This window comes from Cololabis saira, chromosome 14, assembly GCF_033807715.1.
Source record: "Cololabis saira isolate AMF1-May2022 chromosome 14, fColSai1.1, whole genome shotgun sequence".
In the NCBI taxonomy this organism is placed as follows: Eukaryota; Metazoa; Chordata; class Actinopteri; order Beloniformes; family Belonidae; genus Cololabis; species Cololabis saira.
Window position 1 is genome coordinate 32,334,752 of NC_084600.1, and position 25,026 is coordinate 32,359,777.

General features: G+C 42.5%; 1 protein-coding gene across 2 annotated transcripts in view; it reads left to right on the top strand.

The window, feature by feature from the left end:
• Nucleotides 1-25,026, top strand: part of LOC133459984 (arrestin red cell) — a 37,146-nt gene that overhangs the window by 1,620 nt on the left and 10,500 nt on the right. For both annotated transcript variants that reach the window (XM_061740436.1, XM_061740437.1), the window contains exons 2-8: nucleotides 15,931-15,961; nucleotides 16,955-17,015; nucleotides 17,186-17,230; nucleotides 18,145-18,242; nucleotides 20,341-20,439; nucleotides 22,837-22,896; nucleotides 22,986-23,053. In XM_061740436.1, the coding sequence (XP_061596420.1) occupies nucleotides 15,931-15,961; nucleotides 16,955-17,015; nucleotides 17,186-17,230; nucleotides 18,145-18,242; nucleotides 20,341-20,439; nucleotides 22,837-22,896; nucleotides 22,986-23,053 (462 nt within the window). The remainder of the gene's footprint in view (nucleotides 1-15,930; nucleotides 15,962-16,954; nucleotides 17,016-17,185; nucleotides 17,231-18,144; nucleotides 18,243-20,340; nucleotides 20,440-22,836; nucleotides 22,897-22,985; nucleotides 23,054-25,026) is intronic.

Here is a 25,026-nt window from a genome sequence, read left to right on the forward strand (position 1 = left end):
GAAGGAGGTAGAGGTGTGTAATGGGGCACTTGTCGCAGGTATTGAGAGGTATTTCCATCAATCATTAATATGGTATCAATCATTAATATGTGTGCAGACAAGGTAAAAAAAAAAAAAAAAAAAAGGGAAAAATCGATTTTACGATGTTCATGTTTTAACATCGTTCTAATTACATAATCGCGATTACGATTTAAAATCGATTAATCGAACAGCCCTAATATATATATTAAACTCTCCCACTCTGTTAAAAACCTCCTGTGTTTACCTTCATATTCCGTTTGGCCGTGCATTTTGTCCCTCCAAGTAATTTCCGTCACAACCACAAGCGCACCCGTGTAGCTCAACGGGATGAGCAGGCGACTTGCGTACAGCGAACGCGGGTTCGATTCCAGTCGCGGCATATTTTGCACCCACTTCCTACGAGTGTCTTTCACCACACCTATCAAATAAAGTTGCAAGAGCCGCATGACACCGGCCAAAGAGCCGCATGCGGCTCGCGAGCCGCGGGTTGGCCAAGCGCGCCTTTACGTCTGTACGGCAAGCTTTGAGCATCAAAACACCTTAATCAACAAATCCAACCTGTAGACTTTGGGGAGATCGGGGGGAGTTACTGACTGATGGGGAATCTGGGAAGAACAGTACCGGTACGCGCCGCGCACTGTAAATCATTTCCGGTACGCTGATGGGTACAATTTAGAAGTGCCGGTACTGCGTACCGCTCCGTACCAGCCCACTTAAAGCACTGGTTTAAACACACCTAAACCTTTTGCAAAGAAGAAACCAGCACTTTGCTGTTCTGCTCCAGGTCTTGGACAAGGGTCGGAGGTCCACCGGGTTGTCTGTGTCTGAAACTGATTTGTAGAAATTCAAATGGGCAGACTGATGATGCAGACTTTTGTCTGGCCAACATGTTTGGACTGTTTTCTCTTCTCTCTCCCGTGGGCGAGACATTTAAAAATAAGACATGAGGTTGAGGTGGATGGAGGGGCGATGCTCAGTGCCAAAGTCATCCACAATTAAAGAACGGAAACAGTAACAGTCAATAAGCTGTGGGTTTTGAACTGACTATGACTCAAAATTAAATGTAAATATCAAAAATACTGAATTCTGCAGATGCACCTGTCCGTGCATCACCTGGATCTGCTCAGGCTTTGTCCTTTTTAGTGGTTCATTCTTAAAAATGGTCACCGTCTTTATTTTGCTTGTACCTGCTGGGGGAGTTAATGTTCAACGGTGCGATGTGGCCCTTTTTTGTTTTTGAAAGTTTGCTCTTGCTTGTTTAAAGTGATGATCGTGAGTTTTAAAGTGCTGACTCGGCTTCAGTCTTGCGCCATTTACATGTGCATCCTGTACGTGTGTTTTTTCTTGGATTTGACGGGTTGGTCAGTTTGCAGTGTTTTCTGCACGTGCTGAATGTCTCTGCAGTTTTCTTTGACAGTTGAACTAGAGTCTGTAATCAGAAATCAGAGATCTGACCCTCCTAACATTACCAGCGAGCTGTTCTCCACTTCCTGCGCCGCTACTTCCTGTTAGGAAACTGGTGGGCAACAGGGAGGAGAGGAAACGTCCTGCAAACATGGAGGCGTGTTAACGAGGAGCTCCTGCCTCGTCTTTGAACTTGATCAGACTCTGACACGCAGCAGCGGTGTGTCATGGTTTTACGTGGTCGTCGTCGCCGCCGACCTGCTGCTGCCGTCCTGGATGTTGCACATTTGAGGATTATCCTTTTTCTGCTCTGTAGGAAATTGGAGACATCAAAGTGTTGTCATTCAAAGATGAACCCACACAGATTTATTTATTTTTATTTTCACATGTTTTTGGTTTTGAGCCTGAAGTGATCCCAGCTCTGATGCTTTCAGTCCGTCGTTTGGAGTTTCCTGCGTGACGTTGTTGGGTGCAGCACGAACTCCTGTCCTTCAGCTGATGCAAAGTCAACTCTTGAAACTGTTGGCTGATTTTTGCCAATTATTTCTTTATTTCTTACATTTTCCTGGTGAAAATCACTCTCATTTAAGTCATTTTTAACCACATTAAGCATGGTGCGGTACGCTCAAGAAAAGCACCAAACCAACGGGGTCAAAAAGGCAGCTGAAACCTTGTAAACACAGCCTTTACCTAAACTGACCTGTCAGTTAGCCCTGCCACTCCAACACAGATTGTTTATTGTCAAAAGATGAGGATGCAGCGCGCCGCAGGAAACCAGCGACCAGCTGCTACAAACACTCGCCTGCTGTCGTCTTAAAGCCAGGACTAAGAATTAAAATAACAATTTTAAATGCCGAAGCCTGACATTATTCATGCAGTGAACATGTGGCAACATCTGTAAAAGCAGCAGTACGGCGGCTGTGAACAGACGTGCTGCTCTGGTAATGTTGCAGTCGTTTTTAAAGTTATAAAGTGAATATCGAGCTGACGCTTGACTGTCAAACTTTAAATCACAAATCAAATAGCAGTTGGAATATCTGTCAGAAACATCATTGTCAGATACTTTCCCCAAATAATTTACCTGAGTTGTAGAAGAGTTAGAAGAAGAGCAAAAAAGCAACTTAACTCTCTTCGGTCTAGCTCTGAATTCAGTCTTTTGTTTGGTGGTTTTCCATCATAAATCATATTTAAGTTCAACACTCCACTTGACTCGTGTAAAGTCTCTCAGATTAGAATAATTGTGACTCTTTATCTTCAGGACACACAAGTTCTCTTTGTTGGAGTGAATCATTCCCGATGAGTCTGAGACCATTCCAGAGGTGTCAATCATCCAGGTCTTCCTGAGATCGGTCCTTAAACACCCACAGCTCAGCAGCTGCTCCACATGTAGGGGCTATAACACCCTGCAGACGTCACTGTTTGAAGGGAGTTGAGAGGTTTAGTGACATTTACATAAAATCAAAGCAGTTTTATAGTTTTTTAGCTGAAAAAAAACCCTCAACAACACAGGTATGACTAAATGTAACAAGAGTCCGTCTAAACATTCGTCTTTAAAAACCTTTTAAAAGTCTGTTCCTCATCAGGAACATCAGTCCAGATCCAGTAGATGGTGAGATGTTCTAGACAGATTTCTAGAGCGTTTTGGTTTTAAAAACATAAATCTGAGATTTGAGCTCCAAAAGTGGAAGATTTACTCAGAATTCTGGTGTTTATCGTCATTTACTCTGATCTGATGGTATTTATACTTCATTCTACACTTCCGCTGGAATCTCTTGTGTTTTAACACCAAACAGATTCAAATACATGTGGTTTCCAAGATAAAGTCATTTCAAATTAAATATGTCATTTCAGGGAAGAAATTGGATTCGGTAAATGCTTAGGTTAAACGCTTCCATCATCATTTGTAAGTGTTAGACTTTAATATCGTATGAAGAGGACACAAGAAACCAACACATCAGTCAAAAAGATAACAATCAGCATTGTAAATTGTATGTTCGATGTCCAGATTTCTAGGAATTCAGATTAACTTCAACCGGAAATAAACGCATAAGTCATCCTCTTATGTGAAGTGTTTCAAGACACGACAATCTATGAAATACTTCTGGTAAGTAATCTGTGACGAAAGTCCTGACGATCCTGTCTAGGAACATATTTAGTCAAAGAGAGGCACTTCTCCGCTGGAACTCCATAGCTTTTGATTGACACCTCAGCTGAGCCAATAGGAGCATCTAAAGAAGTGGAGAGGAGTGGTACTGAAGGACGTGGCAGCTCCTCGTCTTCTGTGTTTATACTGACACATAAAATGGCAGATGAATTTCTGAAAACGCTGCTTGTGTGGGAGGATGTAAACGTCCTACGTCAAGCAGAAAAGCTGCTGCCAGCGAACATTTACTCGACTCAGGCCGACCCGGAGAGGTTCAGTGTGTAAAATATCCAGCTGGAGGCTGGTTCAGTGTGTAAAATATCCAGCTGGAGGCTGTGACCGTCTGTTACGTTAACAACATTTAAATTAATGACCGGCTCTTGTAATGATGTTCCCGTCTCTGAGTAAACAACGTTGGCGGTGGGATCTTTGGAGTCGGAGTTTGTGATGGGATGCTGAAGCGTTGAAGAGCAAAGGTCAGTTTATCAGAGGAATGGGACTGTTTGGAGTTTTTCTTTTTGTTAAGATTTTCTGAAGATACTTTCAGAAGAAATGTTGTGGAAATCTTAATTCTTTGAGGCATTGTTGTTAACTTTGGACCAGGACTGTTTCAGGCAGCTGGGATCAGATTGTGTTTTCTGGCAAAGCGGCTCCGACTCCAGTTGAATAAACATCTGTCTCGGAAGATAAAGGTGAAAGTATATCATAGTTGTGTGTGTGTGTGTGTGTGTGTGTCTGTGCGCTCTCAAACATCCCTTTCACTTACTGAACTTGTTTGGGATAGAGTACATCATCCTTCAACTGACCTATCAGTTAGCCCTGCCCCTCAAACCCTGATGAGCCACAGGCTGTTGAGTAACAGTTCCACAGGGACCAGAACTCAGACATCTGTAGTTTTCAGCTTCAAAGAAAAACATTAAAGATCCTGAACACTCATCTGTTTTATGGCGTTTATTTAAAACCGGTGTCTCTGTAGTTCTTGTACTACTGATTCCAGGTCAGAGACTGGATGATGGAGTTTTATTTTATTTCCTACATCCAAACTAAACAGATTTAAACTGTTAAAGTCTAGAAGATCAACAAAGACGTTTATATTTGTTCTAAAGAAATCTAAACAGTTATTTTAACTCTGCTAACGTTATCTAAACGTATTTAATCACAATTGTTACATAGAAACAGACTTTGTTAAGTAGTTAGAGCCACAATTAGCTAATGTTAATCACTACTAGCTTCACGTGCACCGTTTAGACGGTCTCTGTAGCAGCGGCCTGATGAACTGCGAGCAGCGAATGGAGGGATGGGGGGTCCCTGTGAAGCTCTGCTGGTCCTGGTTTTGCTCTGTCAGGACTTGTTTCAGATGTAATTTCAGTACTTGTATTAGGGCTGGGCGATATGGACCAAAAGTCATATCTCAATATTTTCTAGCTGAATGGCGATACTCGATATATCGATATTTTTTCTGTGCCATAATTGGGGTTTCCCCCAAAGCATTATAGCATAGCATCTCTGTTAGCTTCATTTTTTTCTGAGGCAAACCCTTAAAAAAACAGTTTTAATACAAAGCCTCGTGCCAAATGTCACACAGGTACCTTTATTAACAGAGGTCTGCACAATATCAAAATGTATAAAACAAATGAAATAAAAATAAACTGCCTGCATATATAGAATAAAAATGCTTCTTGAATAAAATAAAACAAATATCCCTTTCCTGCATAACAATTAAATTAAAATACACTGTGCAATTAATACAATGTAGACAGTAACAGGCAGACTTTTCCACTGAGGTTGACAGTTGTGCAAATAAAACATTTGGGCAAATCTCAAATAAAACATTCAAGTCAATTTGTCACAAAGCTATATCAAAAATCATAATTTTTTTTTTTTTTTTTTTTTTTTTTTAATAATCGATATAAACGATATTGTCTCGTACCATATCACGTTTGAAAATATATCGATATATATTAAAATCTTGATATATCGCCCAGCCCTAACTTGTATTAATTTTATTGTAATACAAATTAGCCTCATAGGTTAGCACAAACCGAGTGAGCAAAGCTAAAACAGCTAACTGTGATTGATGTTGCGGTGGGCGGGTTTGAGTCCGTTTCTAGACCCTTTCACTCAGCCTATTAGCAGCATGGCGCTGTGGCATGACACAAGCCAAATGAGGAATGAGAAGCATCTTCAGAAACCCATGGATGACATCACAATGTCCAGTGATTCAGTCTTTGGGTGTCATTGACAGACTGGATTGATTCTACATGAGGCTGTCTTTTTAAGCCTGGACCTCGGTCCCCTGTAGATGTTCTCTACATCGGAAATAAAGACTGCGAGATGCAGATGAGGCGAGAGATGGGGTGGAGAACAAGTTCTCTCCTGTTACCGTAGCAACAGATGTGACGAGAGCTGCTGCTGCTGCTTCTTCATGTACAAGCTCAGTCTCACTATCTGCTCTAGGTCGGGGGGGGGGGTTGTTGTATCATGACACACAGAAATTGTGATAAGACTCGTTTAAAATCACTCTGCCGAGGGTACCTTTTTTAAAAATGAGAGAAAAGGGGCCAGAAAAAGAAATCTGCTGATAAAGCTCAAAGAGGAAGAAGTCGGATCTGCGAGTTTCGTTTGAAAGAATCGTTGAGGTTCAGCAAAGCAGCAGGGTGTCATGTATGTGAAGAGGAGACGAGGACGAAGAGGAAGTACACAACACAGTATCTGAATAAAGCAGGGAACCACTACATCGAACACTGGGGGATTAATTTCAGGCCCGTGGTATGTTTGGTTGGTTCGGGTTAATTAAAGTGAGTTGTATTTGTCAAATAAATCTTAGCAGAACAGTCAGGATCTGTTTTTGGTTGCTTGTTAATTTGGACTGTTTTAAGATGCCAATAAACTGCTCATCACAGCTTCTTTTAGTAGCTACTGGTTCTATTATTATTGATCAAAACCAGATCTCTAACACTTGATTATTCGGTGTATTAATAGCTTCAGCGTCTGCTGATTTCACGTGTTAAAATGATTGTTTGAAGTTGCAGTTTATTTTCATGAGTGTCGAACGTCACCAATAACCCATCAGGCTCTGTTGTAATTTCCCGCAGCACATTAACAGTACACTTCTGCATTTGGTCTGAGATTGTTTCAGTAGATAAAGAAACGGTGTGATACGTGTCAATGATTTTCATCTCAGTCCGATAAGGACCACGTGTGATTCTTCATGTGGCGTTGCTCTCAGACGATGGTGACTTTGATCCTGCAGACTGTTTTCTTGCATATAATTCAGCAGCTGAGGGTTCAGGCTGTGGTCGAAACCTGAAAACCCCGAAGTTCAGTTCCATCTAAGTGTCACCGTGTTTAGAAAACACCCTGGTCGGACCAAAGCTGCAAGAAGGGACCACACTGTCAAAGCAAGATCCAGAAAACGAGGTCTGAGCGGTGTGGTTGGAGTTAACCTTCACACTTTTGCGCTTTTATTTTCACTTTATTAAGCTGAAGATGCTGATGCCGAGAAGTTTTCAATGTGGAGCTTGAAGGCAGTCGGCCCGTTGAAGATGAGTGTTTGCAGGGCGGCAGAGGAAATGTAGAGGAGAAGCAGTCCAACCAACATGAGGAAATTCAGTCGACAGCAGCTCAGACCTTTGACAGGAAGTTAGAAAACTGTGTTTTAGCTTTGTTGGATGACAGCGTCCTGCTCCAGCGGCCTTGAAATCTTTTATTGATGTTAAATTTAAATAATGATGTCCTTCCTTCACTGGGGAGTCCCGCCTCTTGGCTGGATGTTTAGAAGAAATTCTCTTTTAAAAACAGGATGTCGCACCTTTTTTTGGGTTTTGCCTGAACACTAGGGATGGGCGGTTTGGACTAAAAAATGTATCACGATAATTTCTGGCATTTATCCCGATAACGATAAAAATGGCGATACAAAACGTTACATCAACGGGAAATATTTCTTTCTTTCTTTCCTTCTTTCTTTCTTTCTTTCTTTCTTTCTCTCAGGCTCATATCTATCTATCTATCTATCTATCTATCTTTCTTTCTTTCTTTCTTTCTTTCTTTCTTTCTTTCTTTCTTTCTTTCTTTCTTTCTTTCTTTCTTTCTTTCTTTCTTTCTTTCTTTCTTTCTTTCTTTCTTTCTTTCTTTCTTTCTTTCTTTCTTTCTTTCTTTCTTTCTTTCTTTCTTTCTTTCTTTCTTTCTTTCTTTCTTTCTTTCTTTCTTTCTTTCTTTCTCCTCAATTTATCATTTTTACCGTGAGATACAAATTCTTACCGTGGGGAATTTTTTTGACGGTTTATCGTGAACGGTAAAATATCTCCCATTCCTACTGAACACTTACTCTCATCGATATTTCGCTTCCACTTGCGCCACATTTGACTACATATCCTGTATTCATGTGTCCAAACGCAAATGTCAACTGCGGACACTCGAGGTGCGTCACGGATGAATGAAGAACAGAAAACTGCAACGTCAAACGTGTTTTTAAGGAATCGTAACAGCCGACAACCTCTAAGGGTTTAGGCGTGGATTAATAAAACACAGTTCCCCTCGACAGACGTTGCTTCCATCTGGAGGGTTAGTAACAAGTTCAAATCACGTAAACTTCTTACAGCACAGAAACAAGTAGAAGATTGTAAGAATTAGCGTTTTCTTTTTCTTTTTTTTTACTACATGTTTGACATGTGGTGGACGCCCGAGATCAATTGCTGCGTTCATGCCGGCCCAGCTCAACCACATTCTTACTCAGAGTTCCTTTGGCTTGAGCTGATAGTGTGAGAGAGATGTGACTTCCGCTTGTGATCTGCAAACCCTCACCTCCAGTTTTACCTTGCCACTAACCGGATCTATATTTAGATCTCTAGATTTTGTCCGTGACACGTTTAAGTCCATCTGAATGTTCCTCCACGAATCCTCCAAAATTAGTCTGAATCATCTTGGGACAGTTTCCCGTCACCAGTGAGAAAAACTGTATACGACACTGATGAATTATCTGACTTAGTAACTGTAACTAAGGGGACGGGGCCTTTTCTACCAGGGTTTAGGCGGTGACTTGAAACCACATCCTTTTAGTAAAGAGATCAAATCTGGACCTCTGGGTATTGTTGCTCGTTTTAACAATGTATTGATATGTTTGTGTTGCATAATGGACGTGTCCTTGTTGAATATAAAAGCGGATTCGATGTAGGAATGGGCGATATTTTACCGTTCACGATAAACCGTCAAAGAAATTCCCCACGATAAGAATTTGTCATCTCGCGGTAAAAACGATAAATTCCCATTGATGACGTTTTTGTGTAAAGCCGATTTATGGTTCTGCGTTAAATCCACGCACAACGTACGTGAAGGAAGGAAGGAAGGAAGGAAGGAAATGAGACAGAAAGAGAGAAAGAAAGAAAGATGAGCCTGAAAGAAAGAAAGAAAGAAAGATCAATCAATCAATCACTCAATGACTTTATTTGTCCCCAAGGGGGCGATTAGTTTCGCGACAAGAGAAGATGAGCTTGAAAGAAAGAAAGAAAGAAAGATGAGCCCGAAAGAAAGAAAGAAAGAAAGAAAGAAAGAAAGAAAGAAAGAAAGAAAGAAAGAAAGAAAGAAAGAAAGAAAGAAAGAAAGAAAGAAAGAAAGAAAGAAAGAAAGAAAGAAAGAAAGAAAGAAAGAAAGAAAGAAAGAAAGAAAGAAAGAAAGAAAGAAAGAAAGAAAGAAAGAAAGAAAGAAAAATAGATATGAGCCTGAAAGAAAGAAAGAAAAATAGATATGAGCCAGAAAGAAAGAAAGAAAGAAAGAAAGAAAGAAAGAAAGATGAGCCCGAAAGAAAGAGTTAAAAAGGTGGAGTTGAATTGGTATTTTTTTTATCGTCATTTTTATTGTTATCGGGATAAATGCCAGAAATTATCGTGATACATTTTTTAGTCCATACCGCCCATCCCTAATTCGATGAGTAAATTATGTTTAAAACAAGATCAATAATATTTTATTTTCACGAATGTCTGACTCGTTAGTTTCAGAGAAAACCGTGGGTTTCAGCGTATTCTGCTGTGAACGGTTCTGATCTCACGTAGTTTCTTGTTAGATGTTTGAGGAAATGATAAAAATAGATTTATCAGCACACCTGTGGTTTATAAAGTGCTGAACATTTTCGCTTTCTCATGCTAAACATGTCATCTGTTTGTTTGAGCTGCCGTCCGTCCGTCCCACTGCAGGCACATTTGCCGCTGAGACGCGTTTATCTTCCTGAGAAGCTTCGGGAGCAGCTGGCGACGCATTGAGGCGTGTTGAGGTGCAGCAGGTTGTTTTGCTGTGAAGTTTATTCCCACAGCAGCGGCTCAGCCCTCGCTGCACCGCCAAACCGGGGAAACTGGACCTGAAAGACGCACGCAAACACCCGACGATCCTGTCGGTGCCGACACGTGGCAGGTACAGCGACTCGCTCAGGTGGAGCCTGATGTCATGACCTCAAAAAGAGAGTTAGTTAATCATCCGTGAGTTAATTTGATTAAAGCGTTACAGCTCTTCTCTGGGGATCTCATATGAAGTGTCTGCTGGGAAGGCATAGGCATGAACTTTAACCTTTAACCTATCATGCTAATTATTAAGTCTTTATTCATTCTGATCACATCTGTCCAAACATCCTCAATTTAAGTGTTGCAACAATTCAGTTTCATTTATACAGCATCTATTACAAAACAAATAGTGTCAGGGATCTTTCCAGAGACCCAGAACATGACCCGCAATCAATTATTTCATAAACAAGGTAAAAACTCCCCTTTTAAGAGGGAAGAAACCTGGATCATAAGGGGGGACCCTCCTGCTGAAGACCAGCCGGGTAGAGCAGGACAAGAGAGATGGAAAGAGAGGATGAATATGTTTCCTCATTCTCCCATCTCGGGTCAGTAATTTACGTTGTTTCCGGCTCAGATTCAACAGAAGCAGAGTTGGGTCTGAGGGAAGACCCGGGGCTCGTTGGACAGGGTTGTCCTACTGAAACCCCCCAGCGATGAAGACGCCTGGAGCCACAAGCGCTTGTAACTGAGTTTCAGTTCGTGCTTTAAAACGATCTAAATATAAACGTGGGATGGATCAGATCAGCGGCTCTGACAGGAAGCTGGAGCAGCAGCTCGCTTGTAAACAGTTTAGTGGCTGCCAGCAGCAGCTGGACGCGCAGAGGCCAGCACTCCCAAAAGCGGCCCGCTGCACCGCCGTGGACGTCTGAGGCGTCCCAGAACGCCTCAGCTGGTCGCCAGCGGCTAGGGACCATGCTGCTTGATGAAAGGTGGTCCTTCTTGTGTCTAAAACATCTCTCGCAGTCGCTCGCCATTATAAAACTGTAAACAACTTTGATAGACTGAGTTAGCGAGGATAACTGAGGGGAGCGGGACCTACTGACTGATGCGCAGCTCTGCATTCATAATTCTGCATCTCTAGAGAGCGATCGTTGCCATAATGAAGCCCATGAGACGTGACCGTAAACATCAGCGTAGCGACACGTCGGAGCGATGGCTGTATTTGTCAGTAACTGGGAACTACTAAAAATAATAAATAAATGTGGTCATCATCTGCTTTTTTTACTAGCACGCATGAACAAAGACATTCCTTCATGTTGTGACATCCCTCCTCTCTGTTGCTGCGGAGGAAAAATGTGAGAAAGCAGCGGTTTCATGTTTGTAGCTCCAGCTCCAGGAGAACATGTCGTAGTAGGAAACCACAGAAAAATCATCTCTTGAATCTGGATCCAGATGACTCGTTTGAGGAGCTTCATGCCGACCAACAGAAACAGTCGGAGGAAACCTCCCCCTAAGGCTTTCGTGATCGAGCAGCTCTCCTCAGGAACCACTGAGCTGCATGTTTTAATTTAGATGGTTCAGATTAGTGGACCATTAACAGACTTGTCTAGACCTTAATGGAAAGCTGATGCTGATCCTATCAGGTGAGTTGGAGCAGGGAAATGTCTTAAACATGCAGGACAGTAAGTCCTGAACCAGAGTGTGGAACAGCCCTGCAGACGATAACTAAACATCACTGAACCGAAACACACCAGATTCCACCGAGGTGGGCGGCCAGAAGATCTTTGTCGACAGCTCTGTTACAATCTAGTGCGTTTTGTTTTGGTTTTTCTCTGGCATCATCATTTTCTCTTGGTGATGGAGAAGGAACTTCTTTGCTGACGTCAAAGCGTACGTCAGCCGTCGTCATGCTACATTATCGTTCCAAAGCGGTGAAAATGAGGCTACATGTTTTAGTTAAATGTCACCAAATCAATAATACCAATAACGGCACTGTTGGTACTCCAGCACCAACCCAGTTAGGCACTGGTCATAAAGAGAACCAGTACTTGGAAGCCATCCCTGATGGTGGAAGTCGTGTCAGTCGGTGGCTCTAGAAGCTGACAGTAGCTTTTCTCTATGAAATTGTGTTTAACGTCTTGTGTTAAGTGTTTCAGAAATACAACCAACACATTCTGTCGCCCCCTTCCTCCTCCTTCTCCTCCTCCTCCGTCCCGACAGAAATGAGATGTGCAGCTTTTACCAGTTTTTCAGGCCCTGTTTACATGTAGAAAAAACGGTGGTGTTTTCATGCGTTTTGGCCGTTCGTTTACACGAAAACGAAGCTCAAAGTCACCAAAAACGATCATTTCTGAAAACTCCGGCCAAAGTGGAGATTTTCAAAAACTCCGTTTTCACGTTTGCTTGTAAACGGAGGAAAACTGAGATTTAGGCTTCAGAACATCACATTATGCCACAGAAACGTCACCAGCATCATGTGTTTACAATTTGTTTGGCCACCGTCAATATTTTCTTGTATTTTACCTGTTGTATATTCTAAAGTCACACTTAAAAGTAACTCCACTTCTCTGTCACTCCAAACGAAAGACTCTCGTTCCGTCTTGGAAGTAACTGCAGTCAAGGCTGATTTATGGTTCCGCGTTACACCAACACAGAGTCTACGGCGTAGGTTACACGGCGACGCGCACCGTACGTAGGCTACGCCGCCGATTTAACGCAGAACCATATTATTCAGGCTTCACACGTGTCATTTGTTGACATTTTTTTCCAGGACCCGATTGGCTAGCATGAGTTTATGCTTCTCGTTACACTGCCCCCTGCAGGTTTGGATGCTCATAGCACCTTAACAGCGGATTTATCCGGGTTCGTGTAAACAAGGGTATTTTTCAAAACGTATAGGGGGAAATATCCGTTTTTGTAAATACCCGGCTATGTGTAAATGTGTAAACGTGGCCTCAGTCTCCTTACGAGGATCATTGGACCAACTCCTGCAGGACTCCACATTTGTTTGTTCTTTTCATGACTTGTGTAAAACTCTTACCTGGTAGTCCTGCAGCCAAACGCAGCCTTGAAGATCTGATCAGGAGGTTGCAGCTCATCCTTATTAGTCACTTTCTAAGCGCAAAAGCAAATCGTTTTTGTAAACTGACTGCAAGCATCCCGATATTCCAGCAAAGACAAAATAAATGTACTGCAGCTTTAGTTTTATCCTGCAAATGCAGTGAATTCATGCCCACATGTTCTTTGGAAACCGCCAGTTATATGTGAACCAGTCGCGGGGTTAACAGCTTTTACATTTTTCTCACAGCAGAAGACTTAAATATGACGCATTAAAAGCTTCATCTGGGTCACGATGGCTTTCTGACATTTAAATATCACCCAGGAGATCTGAGGGTAACCCCAAAACCCTCCATCTGGCCCAATTTACAACCCTGCAGTGACGTCCCACAATAACCTGGGTCATGTGCACTCCGTTTGTCACCTGACCCCCCCCCCCCCTCTCTGAATTTCATGCAAACCAACAGTTTCTGTCAACACAGCAGGAAACCGAGACACTTCCTGAGATTATTTCAACAGAAGTCTCTCAGCTGGCTGCAGCGCTGGCGCTCTGGTAAAGCCTCTTACTGAACGATCAGAGATAACCAGGGTCAAACATTGACTCCAGTGAATACATAACTTATAAATAAACAAGCATCACTGTGATAGTTTTTCCTCGTCTCATCTGACGTGCAAAACATTTGCAAATGCAAAGCAGCCGAGTGTGATAGATGATCGTGGCTCGGAGTGCTTCAGCCCTCCCGCCGACTGGCTGCAGCGTTTTACTTGCTTCCCCTAAAGGGAACTGTTTGCAGTTAAAAAAATAAATAAAATCAAAAAGGAAGTTACATTTGTGATCACGAGATGTACTTTGTGTTCAGTTGATGAACATTGAGAGTTAAATCAAGCCTGCGACTCCCATTACATGGAAATAAGCGTAAACGCTGGTCACTGGTTCATAAAAAGCACCGTTTATGTGCCCGATGTCGCCGTCAGGTGAGCCGATCTAGTACCGAACCTTTGACCCGTGCTTTCACAGAACCGGATCAATACTTGGATATTAACAACAGTTCTTGTCCTCATTTTACGTCTATTGACAGAAGTTTTTGCCACACTCTGTAGTCGACTGGTACGAACGTCAGGTGGAGGTGATATCACAGTTGCAAAGTAGCAAAGTTGGAATGAGCCGAGTCTGTTTGCCCGGACCCGCAGGGACCCGCACCACCAAACTACTGAGGTGTAGGGGCATTTCTGACTCTTCAGAAGATCTCCAGTATCTGACTGTTGATCCTGGTCCTCCTCAGCGCCACGGTTGGACTCAAAGAGCTGCAAGCCTGCTTAAACACATTTACTTTTTAAACAACACCATATTACTTAATAATTCTCCGCCTTTAACCGGCAATAACAGATACAAGTCCTTTACTGTTGTTGAGGCGAAACACGTTTTTGCTGCTCTTCCGTCTTTAAACGACCTTCCCTCTTCATAAGTTTTACTTCTCTTAGACATTTTCTGTTTCAAATCCACAACTTAACCACAAAACTGTTGTATTTAATAGCTTCATTTGAGATGCTGCCATCCAGCGATGGATGTCATCGGGTGATGAAATCAGGGTGCATTGTGGGAGATGCCGTTATGGTCCGTGCCTGTCTAAAACGGTACAGAAGTGTACTACAAGTATATGATTTCCCTGGTCGCCCGCTGGATAGGGCTGGGCGATATATCGAGATTTTAATGTATATCAATATATTTTCAAACGCGATATGGTACGAGACCATATCGTTTATATCGATATAGCTTATTTTGTGACAAATTGACTGTACATCGGGCCGCTCGGTGGCGCAGTGGGTTAAGCGGCGGCTCATATACTGAGGCTACAGTCCTCCTCCTGCAGCGGTCGCGGGTTCGAATCCAGCCCGCGCACCTTTGCTGCGTGTCTTCCCCGTTCTCTCTCTCTACCCCTTTCCAGTCTGCATCTCAATAAAAGGGCCACTAGAGCCCAAAAAAATCTTAAAAAAAAATAAAAAATAAAAAAATTGACTGTACATCAACGCTGACCCCTCTCGCTGGCAAAAAAGTACCTTTGTGTGCTGAAACCTGACAGTGTTGACAGGTTAGTTTTCCTGGCACAAAATCTGTAAAATGTACAGTAGTTGGCTTGTAATTATTTGAGATTTGCTCAAAGAGATGCAATATCTGTTTACATGTTTTATTTGAGATTTGCACAACTGTCAACCTCAGTGGAAAGGTCTGCCTGTTACTGTCTACATTATATTCATTGCACAGTGTATTTTAATTGAATTGTTATGCAGGAAAGGGATATTTGTTTTATTTTATTCAAGAAGCAGGCAGTTTATTTTTATTTCATTTGATTTATACATTTTGATATTGTGCAGACCTCTGTTAATAAAGGAACCTGTGTGACATTTGGCACGAGGCTTTGTATTAAAACTGACTGTTTTTTTAAGGGTTTGCCTCAGAAAAAAATGAAGCTAACAGAGATGCTATGCTATAATGCTTTGGGGGAAACCCCAATTATGGCACAGAAAAAATATCGATATATATCGAGTATCGCCTTTTAGCTAGAAAATATCGAGATATGACTTTTGGTCCATATCGCCCAGCCCTACCGCTGGACCGACTTTAATGCTCGTTATGCTGCGAACGTTTACTCCTTCCTCACTCAAAACTTAAATTCACATGTTTTTGCTCCTTAATATTACCTAATAATCATGTTCCTTTTAAACTTTATAACTTTCTCAGTTGGGTTTGAACTTGTCCCCCCGGGGATCCCCATCAGTCGTCTTTCACAGCTTCAGTAAACCTTCACGAGCTGGACAGCCGCCGTGACGCTCTGCCTCACCTGCTGGAGGCCTTCCTGTTTAAAAGCCTCAGCGCGGGACAGGTTTATTCACACTGGCGAGGAAGTGGAGTCTCTGTGGGGACGCGTTGTTTTATTAGAGCGTGCTGATCCTGATGATGGAGGGAAAAAGAAAACTGATGTGACTGTCTCTTCTTCTTTTTCCGCTGCTGTCCTCTTATCTATCCCAACTTCTCAGAGTTTTCAAGAAGTCGAGCCCCAACTGCAAGGTGAGTCAGGCTCGTGTGTCCGTCGTGTCACACTGTACTCGTGTGTATTTTGGTATTTTTATCACAGTCAAGTTTAGAAATTTGCACCTTACACAAAAATCTGGTATTATAATAATAATAATAATAATAATAATAATAATAATAATAATAATGATGATTAGAGCTGGGTATCGATTCAAATGTCAAGAATCGATTCGATTCCGATTCTTAAGATTCAGAATCGATTATCACCATTTGATTCGATTCGATTCGATATTGATTTGGGTTAGTGTTACCTGGATTATATGACTGTAAAATAACTATTGAAATAATATTTTCACAATGATTATTGTGAAATAACTAAGAAATAAATAACTCAAATAGGCATTTCAATATCCATTTAAAGTGCAAAAAAAGAAAGAAATTGCAACAGCTCACCAGACACATATTGCTATGAAGCACCAGACATTTTTCAGGTATTTCATGACAAACCGTGTCCGATAACAGAGAAACCAAACAAGCTATAGTAAATATAGATAATATGAACTTCATTGAACTAATATAACATTTAGAAATTTAAGCTGAAATGTCCAGCATTTTCTCTAAAGAAAAGTTCATTTAGTTCAGGAGTTTTCAAAACTACTGGGACTACTGGGATTAAAGTTCACCAGGCAAAAATGTAATGATGAGGAAAAAAAAAAAAATGAATAAATAAAAAATAAAAAAAAAATCGATCTTTAGACATACAAATCGATTTTTAGGAATTAATATGAGAATCGATTTAGAATCAGAAAATCGATTTTTTCAACACAGACCTAATGATGATTATGATAAAGGTAAAGACCCCCCTCACTGCCTCCACTGGGTTTTAGAGTAAAAGTTCTGTATCAGGTTTCTTTTATCTATAAACAAAAACACAGATTTAGTGACGATGTAGAGCGTCCTTCGGTCCTTCGCTCCAGTATTTTCCTTGTTTGAGTGTCGTTGATCTAACGGGGCCTTCTGTTCCTGCAGCTCACGGTTTACCTGGGAAAGAGAGACTTTGTGGACCACCTGGACCATGTGGACCCCGTAGGTGAGTCTGGTTCAGAGATTCAGATCTGTAAATGTGTGAAATGGGGGAGCCGTTTGACCTTGGGACACGGCAGAGGTGTCGATGAGCTTTGATTTGACTCGAGCGTGCTGGAGCTTGTGATGACACCACAGTTTGACTTCCTTCCTTCCTCCCTTCCTTCCTGATTGCAGATGGAGTGATTCTGGTCGACCCCGAGTATCTGAAGGACAGGAAAGGTGAGTCGGCATCCTCCTGAATCTGTGACCACCTGAATGAGGCCCCGCCCACACTCGGCAGTCCTGTGATCTCAGAACAATTGACAAGTGGATTTGAAGAGTTTTATTGGTCCTGCCAGCTGCTGACGTCAGTTAAAGTTAACTTGATCAGTAGAAGCGAGTTCTGCCTCGTAAACGCTGTAACGTGACAATCTGACTTGACGGGGCTCAAAACTTCCAGACAGGAAGTCGGAGAACGGACGAACACGTCTCTGGAAAACGTGAGCGCGTGTTCTTCACAGATGTTTATAAATACGTTTTTTAAAAAGTATAAATACGTTTTTAAAAAGAGCTTCTGCTAACTTCCAGTTCTTTCCATCAGTTTTTCCCAGCTGGCCGGCCGTTCCTCTTTTCTCTTCCGTTTCTCCGCATTTTGGGTTACTGACACCGTTTAGTCAGGGAAGTCAGTGAGCGACGGGTGTCCACATCTGTGATGAAATACTTCCTGTTTTTATGCAACTACTTTAAAACTCACGTGAAACATGAGGTTTTACAGGAAATTCAAGCTGTGTCAAGTGAGACGAACGTCTCTGACGATACTGTAATGAATGTTTGAACTTTTAATGAGCAGAAACATGAAACTGATCAACTATTGATTTGACGTTTAATTGACCTTTGAGGTAAATGTAAACTTTTCTGAGTAAAACAGTCTAAAAGAGACAGTTCAGGCAGTTTGAATCAAGTCTCGGGAGACTTGAGTTTCATCCTGCAGGGAGGTTCGATTGGGGGGATCAATCACGTCGATCAGGGGCACGAACCAGCTGCAGGTGTATTAAGCTAGTATTAAGTATTAAGCTAGTATTAAGCTAGTATTAAGTATTAAGCTAGTATTAAGCTAGTATTAAGAGTATTAAGCTACCGCTCTTCCTCCCCAGTCTTCGTCACGCTGACCTGTGCGTTCCGGTACGGCCGTGAAGACCTGGACGTGCTGGGTCTGTCCTTCCGGAAGGATCTCTACATCTCCACCTTCCAGGTGAGACCAGGCGCCGTCGCCACCTTCATGAACTCCCACCAGTTAAAAAAGAACTGAAATATCGTTAGTTGGGTGGGTCAAGGATTGAAAACAGAGGCCGACTCGGACAAAACGTCAGTACTTTCCCTGAAGGAGAAAAAAACCCACAACTGAAGCAGACAAAAGTAACAAATAACTGACTAAACGTGATTTTAGTTTTTGAATTGTGCTTCAAAAGAATCATCTCGGGGTTCAACAGATTCAAGGTCTAGGTTACGTCATCCATCGCTGACGGAACTGAAGCGGACCACCGAGGAGGACTCCACTGACGGATGAAATGGAACCTGTTCACAGACACAAAATTGAGTCCTTCAAAGGAAAGAAGACTGTTGCTGCTGTGGAACATGGAGGAGGTTCGGTTCTGTTCTGGAGCTGCTTTGCTGCGTCTGATACCAGGACAAATGTGCTGCTCAGTGTCAGAACGCTTGGCCTCAGTTGCAGGTCACGGGTCCTCCAGCAGGATGATGAACCAAAACACACAATTAGAACCAGCAAAGAATCTCTCAGAACCAATACTGGACTGTTCTGAAGTGTCCTATGAGTCCTGAGAAGAAACCTTCAAACCTGAGACATGTGGAGACGTTTGTCCATGAGGACCAGAACACCTGGCTGCATGACTTGTGTCCATCGTTGTGGTCCAGGACCATTTCATTCGTTGGTCCTTGATGATCCAGTTGAACCCCAGTTAAACATTTATCACCTTGAGTAAATGATCATTTACCACTTTTGTCAGTTTCTTGGCGCTTCAGGACTAGGGCTGAACGATTTTTGAAAATAATCTAATTGCGATTTTTTACCTCAATATTGCGATTGCGATTTAATATGCGATTATTTTTTCAAGGTCCTGTTCTCATGTATTTTTCAACTACACAAGCAATAAATCAGTCTGTTTTATAATAAACAATGTCAGATTTATTCAAAGCACAGATTACAACAATAAAGAAAACAAATCTGTGGCTTTACCTCTTTAACACGTCTACACACGTCTGTACACACGAGTGTTATGGGTCGTTCTCTGAACCCAATCGCACGACACCAAACCGGGTTAAACTTTAGCCAAAACGAGGCGTAGTTTAAAAGAAAAACACAGAAAAACTCCCACAGGGAACAAAAAAACCTTCTTCACAGGGAACTCAGAACTTCTTCACAAATATCTTAAAAATCACAGAGAGGAAAAAAAACCCACCATCAAACTAACAAACAAACCAACAAAGCTCACAGAGTTAACAAAAACGAACCAGCAATGAACAACTGGCAGCCCCGTTCTTTAACTTCTCCTCCTGATGAGCTGACGGGCTGCAGGTGTGGTTTAAGGCTGATTTATGGTTCCGCGTTAAATCGTCGCAGAGCCTACGCCGTAGGGTACGCGCACCGTACGGCGCGCGTCGCCGCGTAACCTACGCCGAGGGCTCTGCGTCGATTTTACGTGGAACCATAAATCAGGCTTCACAGCGCGACTCACTGTCTCACCGCCCGGCTCGTGCCTGTCGCCACGCGCAGCTCGTCGCTACGCCGACTCCGCGCTCATATATTTAATAAATGTATACAGCCCATATATTTAAAAGTATATTTAAAATATATTTAAAGCCCCGCCTGGCCGAGCCCTAACACTGAGGCCAGACTGTTGACTTTTTTTTCCTGCCGGCAACGTCAAATCGCAGCCTTTGCGGTTAGAAAATCTTGTTTTATCACATCGCGATATTATCGCAAATGCAATTAATCGTTCAGCCCTATTTAGGACCGTCGTGGGTTTTTCTGTCTTTGGCAGGAGCGGTCCGGCACTGACCCACCAGTCTGCCCGTCCGTGTGAGCGTGAATGCAGATGTTTGAACTATGTTCTGGCTTCTTGAGTCGTCTTCTCTGCTTGTTTTTTACTCTCCACGTGTGGCCGCCCAACACGGTTGCCGCGTCCCAGAATGCAGCTGGCCGTGTTGGTGTGAGGAGACCTCATCATCCATGTTGATCCAGATATCTCCCTTTTACGTTGTACTGTTTCTGAGTGTCTTGTGTCGGTAACCCGGCGTGTTCAGGTTTAACGTGGTCTCCCTGTCTCCACCAGGCCTTCCCTCCGGTACCAGAGGAGCGGAAGCCCAACAGCCGGCTGCAGGAGAGGCTGCTGAAGAAGCTCGGCCAGCATGCACACCCCTTCTACTTCACAGTGAGTCCATGTTCTTCAGTAGGACTAGGTCTGCAAACCGGCCCCCGGGCCCCCGGACCGGAGTGGAGGTCCGGCTGTAACATTGGCGGTTTTGGCTTCATCTTTCAGATTGATATGAGCTAAATCGGACTCGGTCCATTCCTGTGTGACATCACAGAAGTGATCCTCTGTGGGCCCGAACGCGTCGTGGCCCTGGAACAAAGCGGTTTCGGATAATCAGCCTGCTTATCTGTATTTTCTCAGCGTCTCCGTCTGTGTGTCACTTTCTCTGGAGGCCGCAGAGCCGTGAGGTTTCCGGCTCTGTCCACCAGCAGGCCGCGGGCCCATCCATCTGTGAACGCCAGCGAGAGGAACAAACGTTTCCTGTCGAGCCTGATTGTTCTCGCTCTCCTGCTCCAGAGACAGAAACGTGTGAATGAGAGAGTTCGGTGACTGAAACCAAACTTCCTGTTTGACTTAATCTGCTGCCATAGATGAAGGAAGTTAGAATCACAGAAACATTTCTGAGCAGTGAAGGATCCTCCGGGAGGAATGATGAAGGAAGTTGCGTGTTTTAATAGATTAAAAAGAATCTGATCAGGTTTGATTCTCCACAATCCTTTGAGGTCTCGTTAAAATCACGTCTTAAAACGAGTATTTTCTGTGTTCACGTGTGCAGATATTTCAGCGCTGCTCTGTTAGACGTCAACAGAGGAGGCAGGAAATGATTTCCCCCCCTTGAAGTTGAGATAAAATCCTAAAAGACTGGTCCTGGAGTGTCACAGTTGTCTGGAAGAATGCCCTCCCTGCTGGCGCGGCGACAGCCTACACCGCCGCCGCGAGGGTGGAGTCATGGTGACCATAACCAGTGCAACCTTGACTCTGTAGGTTTTATTGTTGCTTTTAAAAGCAGGTTTTCCATCTGCTCGTGTCGCTGTTTCCAGGAGTTTCCTCCGGAGCTGCAGCCAAGACGAGCAGCTCATAAACGTTTACCAGCCGAGGAGCTCAAAAGCTTTGCTCTTTCTTTTTTATTTTTTTTATGAAGGGACTTTAATAACTGTAATTGTCGAAAAACAAATTAAGTTATCAGCGGGTTGTAATTAGATCTTTTTTTTTTTTCTAAAACTCAAATGGTCCGTCAATGTGTTTTAGTAAAGTTGAGTTTCTTCAAGATGTAGCAGTACCACTTCTGCCCACACGGGGGAGTGAAGATCTGCTTCCGCTGACAACAGTCGTGAATGTGGACGGTCCTCCATGACTCAAACGCGTATCCAATGTTTACTCGTGCGCCGCCGAGAACGCGCATGCAGCGTCATTCGACGTCACATCCGCAGGACAGCGCGGGAAATTCCGGCCCGGAATTGCAGCACATTTTCACAGCCTGTTCAAGGCAACGGAGAGATACGCTAGAGGGCTCATTCTTTTTGGTTTGGAACGCTTCATCTGACATTATTACTAGAAAACTTAAAAAGTATACGAATATTTTTCATAAATCCTGCCTCATGCTTCTTTAATGTTTGTTGGTCCTCGGATGAGGATGGCTGCTTCGAGGCTCTGCTGCCCCGTAAGATGCTGCTCAGCAGAGAAGTTCTTGTTCTTTGGTGTTAATGAGCGCACGTGGAAGCTGAATTCAATTGATTTTAATTTCATAGACGTTCACTTCTGTACGGCAGCTGTTGGTTGAACCCGTCTAAGTTCTGCGTTCAGATTCGTTCTCTGCTTGCACTAAATTAGTGATTTTTCTTTGAGAGCAACAGGAATCAGAGCAGTGGACTTGAGACTGAAGCTCGACTTTAGTGAATCTTAACCAGCTGAGAGGTTTGAAGGAGCTTGTAGCACCCTATCATTTTATAATTTCCTGAAAATGTAATAACGCCTGAAAATGTAATAAAATTTGCACTTAACTCAATCGAAAATGTAATAAAATCCTTTTTTACCGATAATGTAATACCTTATTACATTATTTGGAATTTATTACATTTTCAGGTGGGTCTTTTTTTTTTTTCCCCCAAAACTGATAATGTAATACTTGACAAGTTTTAAGTATCTAAGAATGTTATATACGCTGGATTTGAAACACCAGAATGACTATTGGGTTAAATTGCAGACTTTGAGTACCATGTAATATATTCCCAATAATGTAATAAGGTTTTACATTATCTGTAAAAATGTTATTACAATATCCGTCAGGATATTTTATTACATTATTGGTGAAGTTATTACATTATTGGGTTTTATTACATTCTCGATTGAGTTAAGTGCAAACTTTATTACATTTTCAGGCGTTATTACATTTTCCGGAAATTATTACATCATAGGGTGCTACAGAGCTTCACAGCATCTGCAGTTTAACTTGTGAATTAAAGGAGCGATGAATCAGAAACGCAAACGTGATGATTGTTGTTCCTGTCGTTTCAGATTCCTCAGAACCTCCCCTGCTCAGTCACTTTACAGCCCGGACCAGAGGATACCGGGAAGGTAACAAACACCTGCATCTGCAGAACACTTCAGCGTTTGAACCTCTGAGCAGGACAAACATGGAGCCGTGTCCCCTCTGTTCTCTGCAGGCCTGCGGCGTGGACTTCGAGATCAGAGCTTTCTGTGCCAAGTCCATAGAAGAGAAGATCCACAAGAGGTGAGCTGTCTGACGTGCTGGGGGGTCGGAAGCATGTTTCCAATGATGTATGCGCCTCAGAGCGCTGGTTTGGGGCTTTCATTTTGAAGAACGTGCCTTCCTTGCTAAAGCTGCGGCATGGCGGTGCATCATGGGTATTACAAAGCGTCAAGCTCATCCATGTTCATCAGGTCAGGACGTTTAAAGATCTAGAAGAACGTTTGATAACGATGTTTGTAAATGTTCGCTAAGAGGAAGTATTTCTTTAAGAAGTGATGAAAACTTCACGTCCCCCTTAGTTACTGTTGTAACTAATGTCCTGGAACCGCACGCCTGGAATCAGTATCCCAACTACTCCAGATTAGGGCTGGGCGATATGGACCAAAAGTCATATCTCGATATTTTCTAGTTGAATGGCGATACTCGATATATATCGATATTTTTTCTGTGCCTTAATTGGGGTTTCCCCCAAAGCATTATAGCATAGCATCTCTGTTAGTTTCATTTTTTTCTGAGGCAAACCCTTAAAAAAAAAACAGTCAGTTTTAATACAAAGCCTCGTGCCAAATGTCACATAGGTACCTTTATTAACAGAGGTCTGCACAATATCAAAATGTATAAAACAAATGAAATAAAAATAAACTGCCTGCATATATAGAATAAAAATGCTTCTTGAATAAAATAAAACAAATATCCCTTTCCTGCATAACAATTGAATTAAAATACACTGTGCAATTAATATAATGTAGACAGTAACAGGCAGACTTTTCCACTGAGGTTGACAGTTGTGCAAATAACAAAACATTTGTGCAAATCTCAAATACAACATTCAAGTCAATTGGTCACAAAATAAGCTATATCAAAATCATTAAAAAAAAAAAAACTATATCGATATAAACGATATTGTCTCGTACCATATCGCGTTTGAAAATATCGATATATATTAAAATCTCGATAAATCGCCCAGCCCTACTCCAGATGCATCATTTATCTCATAATCTCCATAAACCAGGTGAGAGTTCAGGATGTTTAGCGCTCTTCTGTGGAGCTGAAAACCACAGATGTCTGAGTTCTGGTCTCTGTTGAACTAATCCTCAACAGCCAATGGCTCATCTGTGTTTGAGGGGCGGGGCTTACCGATCGCTCAGTTGTACATACTTGAAAAGCAGATGCAAAATATGCCTAATGGGGAGATGCATTACGTGTCCATAACCTGGGTCTTCTGCCAGTTTGATGAAACTTTGGTGGAAACGTTCATCCATCAACATCCATTTATCCCAGTTCATGTCATGGTGGTACCGACCTGAGCCGAGGTCCAGACTTTGCTCTTCCTGGAGAATATGGAGGCCTTCCCTCTCTGTAGCGTGTCTTAGGTTCAGGATCTCTCCTCGGTCCAGGGGCCCCCCCTAGCCGGAGTTTCCCTGACTCCAGATGAGAACGTCGAAGTCTGTGCCTTTTAGGAGTTACAGCACCACCGAGTTACCCTGACGTTTTGAACCCAGTGCCCTACCAGACCTTCAGACTTCCCCAGCGGCGCCACCGCGTGCGAGGAGCTTTTCTGCGTGACGTCTGTCTTTGTTGAGTAAAGCTGAAGGTGACTAGAGGGGTTGTAGAAATACAATTAACCTGTAACGTCAGAGCAGTTCTGGAGATCCACCACCGTTATTACCGCCAAGATAAAACACGACTTTGATGCCAAAAACTTTGGTAAATGAGTTTTCTTGTCATTTTGAAAGTTTTACACCAAAACTGTGATAGAAACCCCTAGGCCTGGGGATCGATTCAAATGTCAAGAATCGATTCGATTCTTAAGATTCAGAATCGATTATTAAGATTTGATTCGATTCCGATATTGATTTGGGTTAGTGTTATTAAAACAGTTTTTTCAGCTGTTGCATGAATTATATGACTGTCTAGTTATGCAACATATTAATACTAGTATTATATTGAGATTAAACAGCAAGTATTGGCAGCTAATGATGCTGTAAGGACCA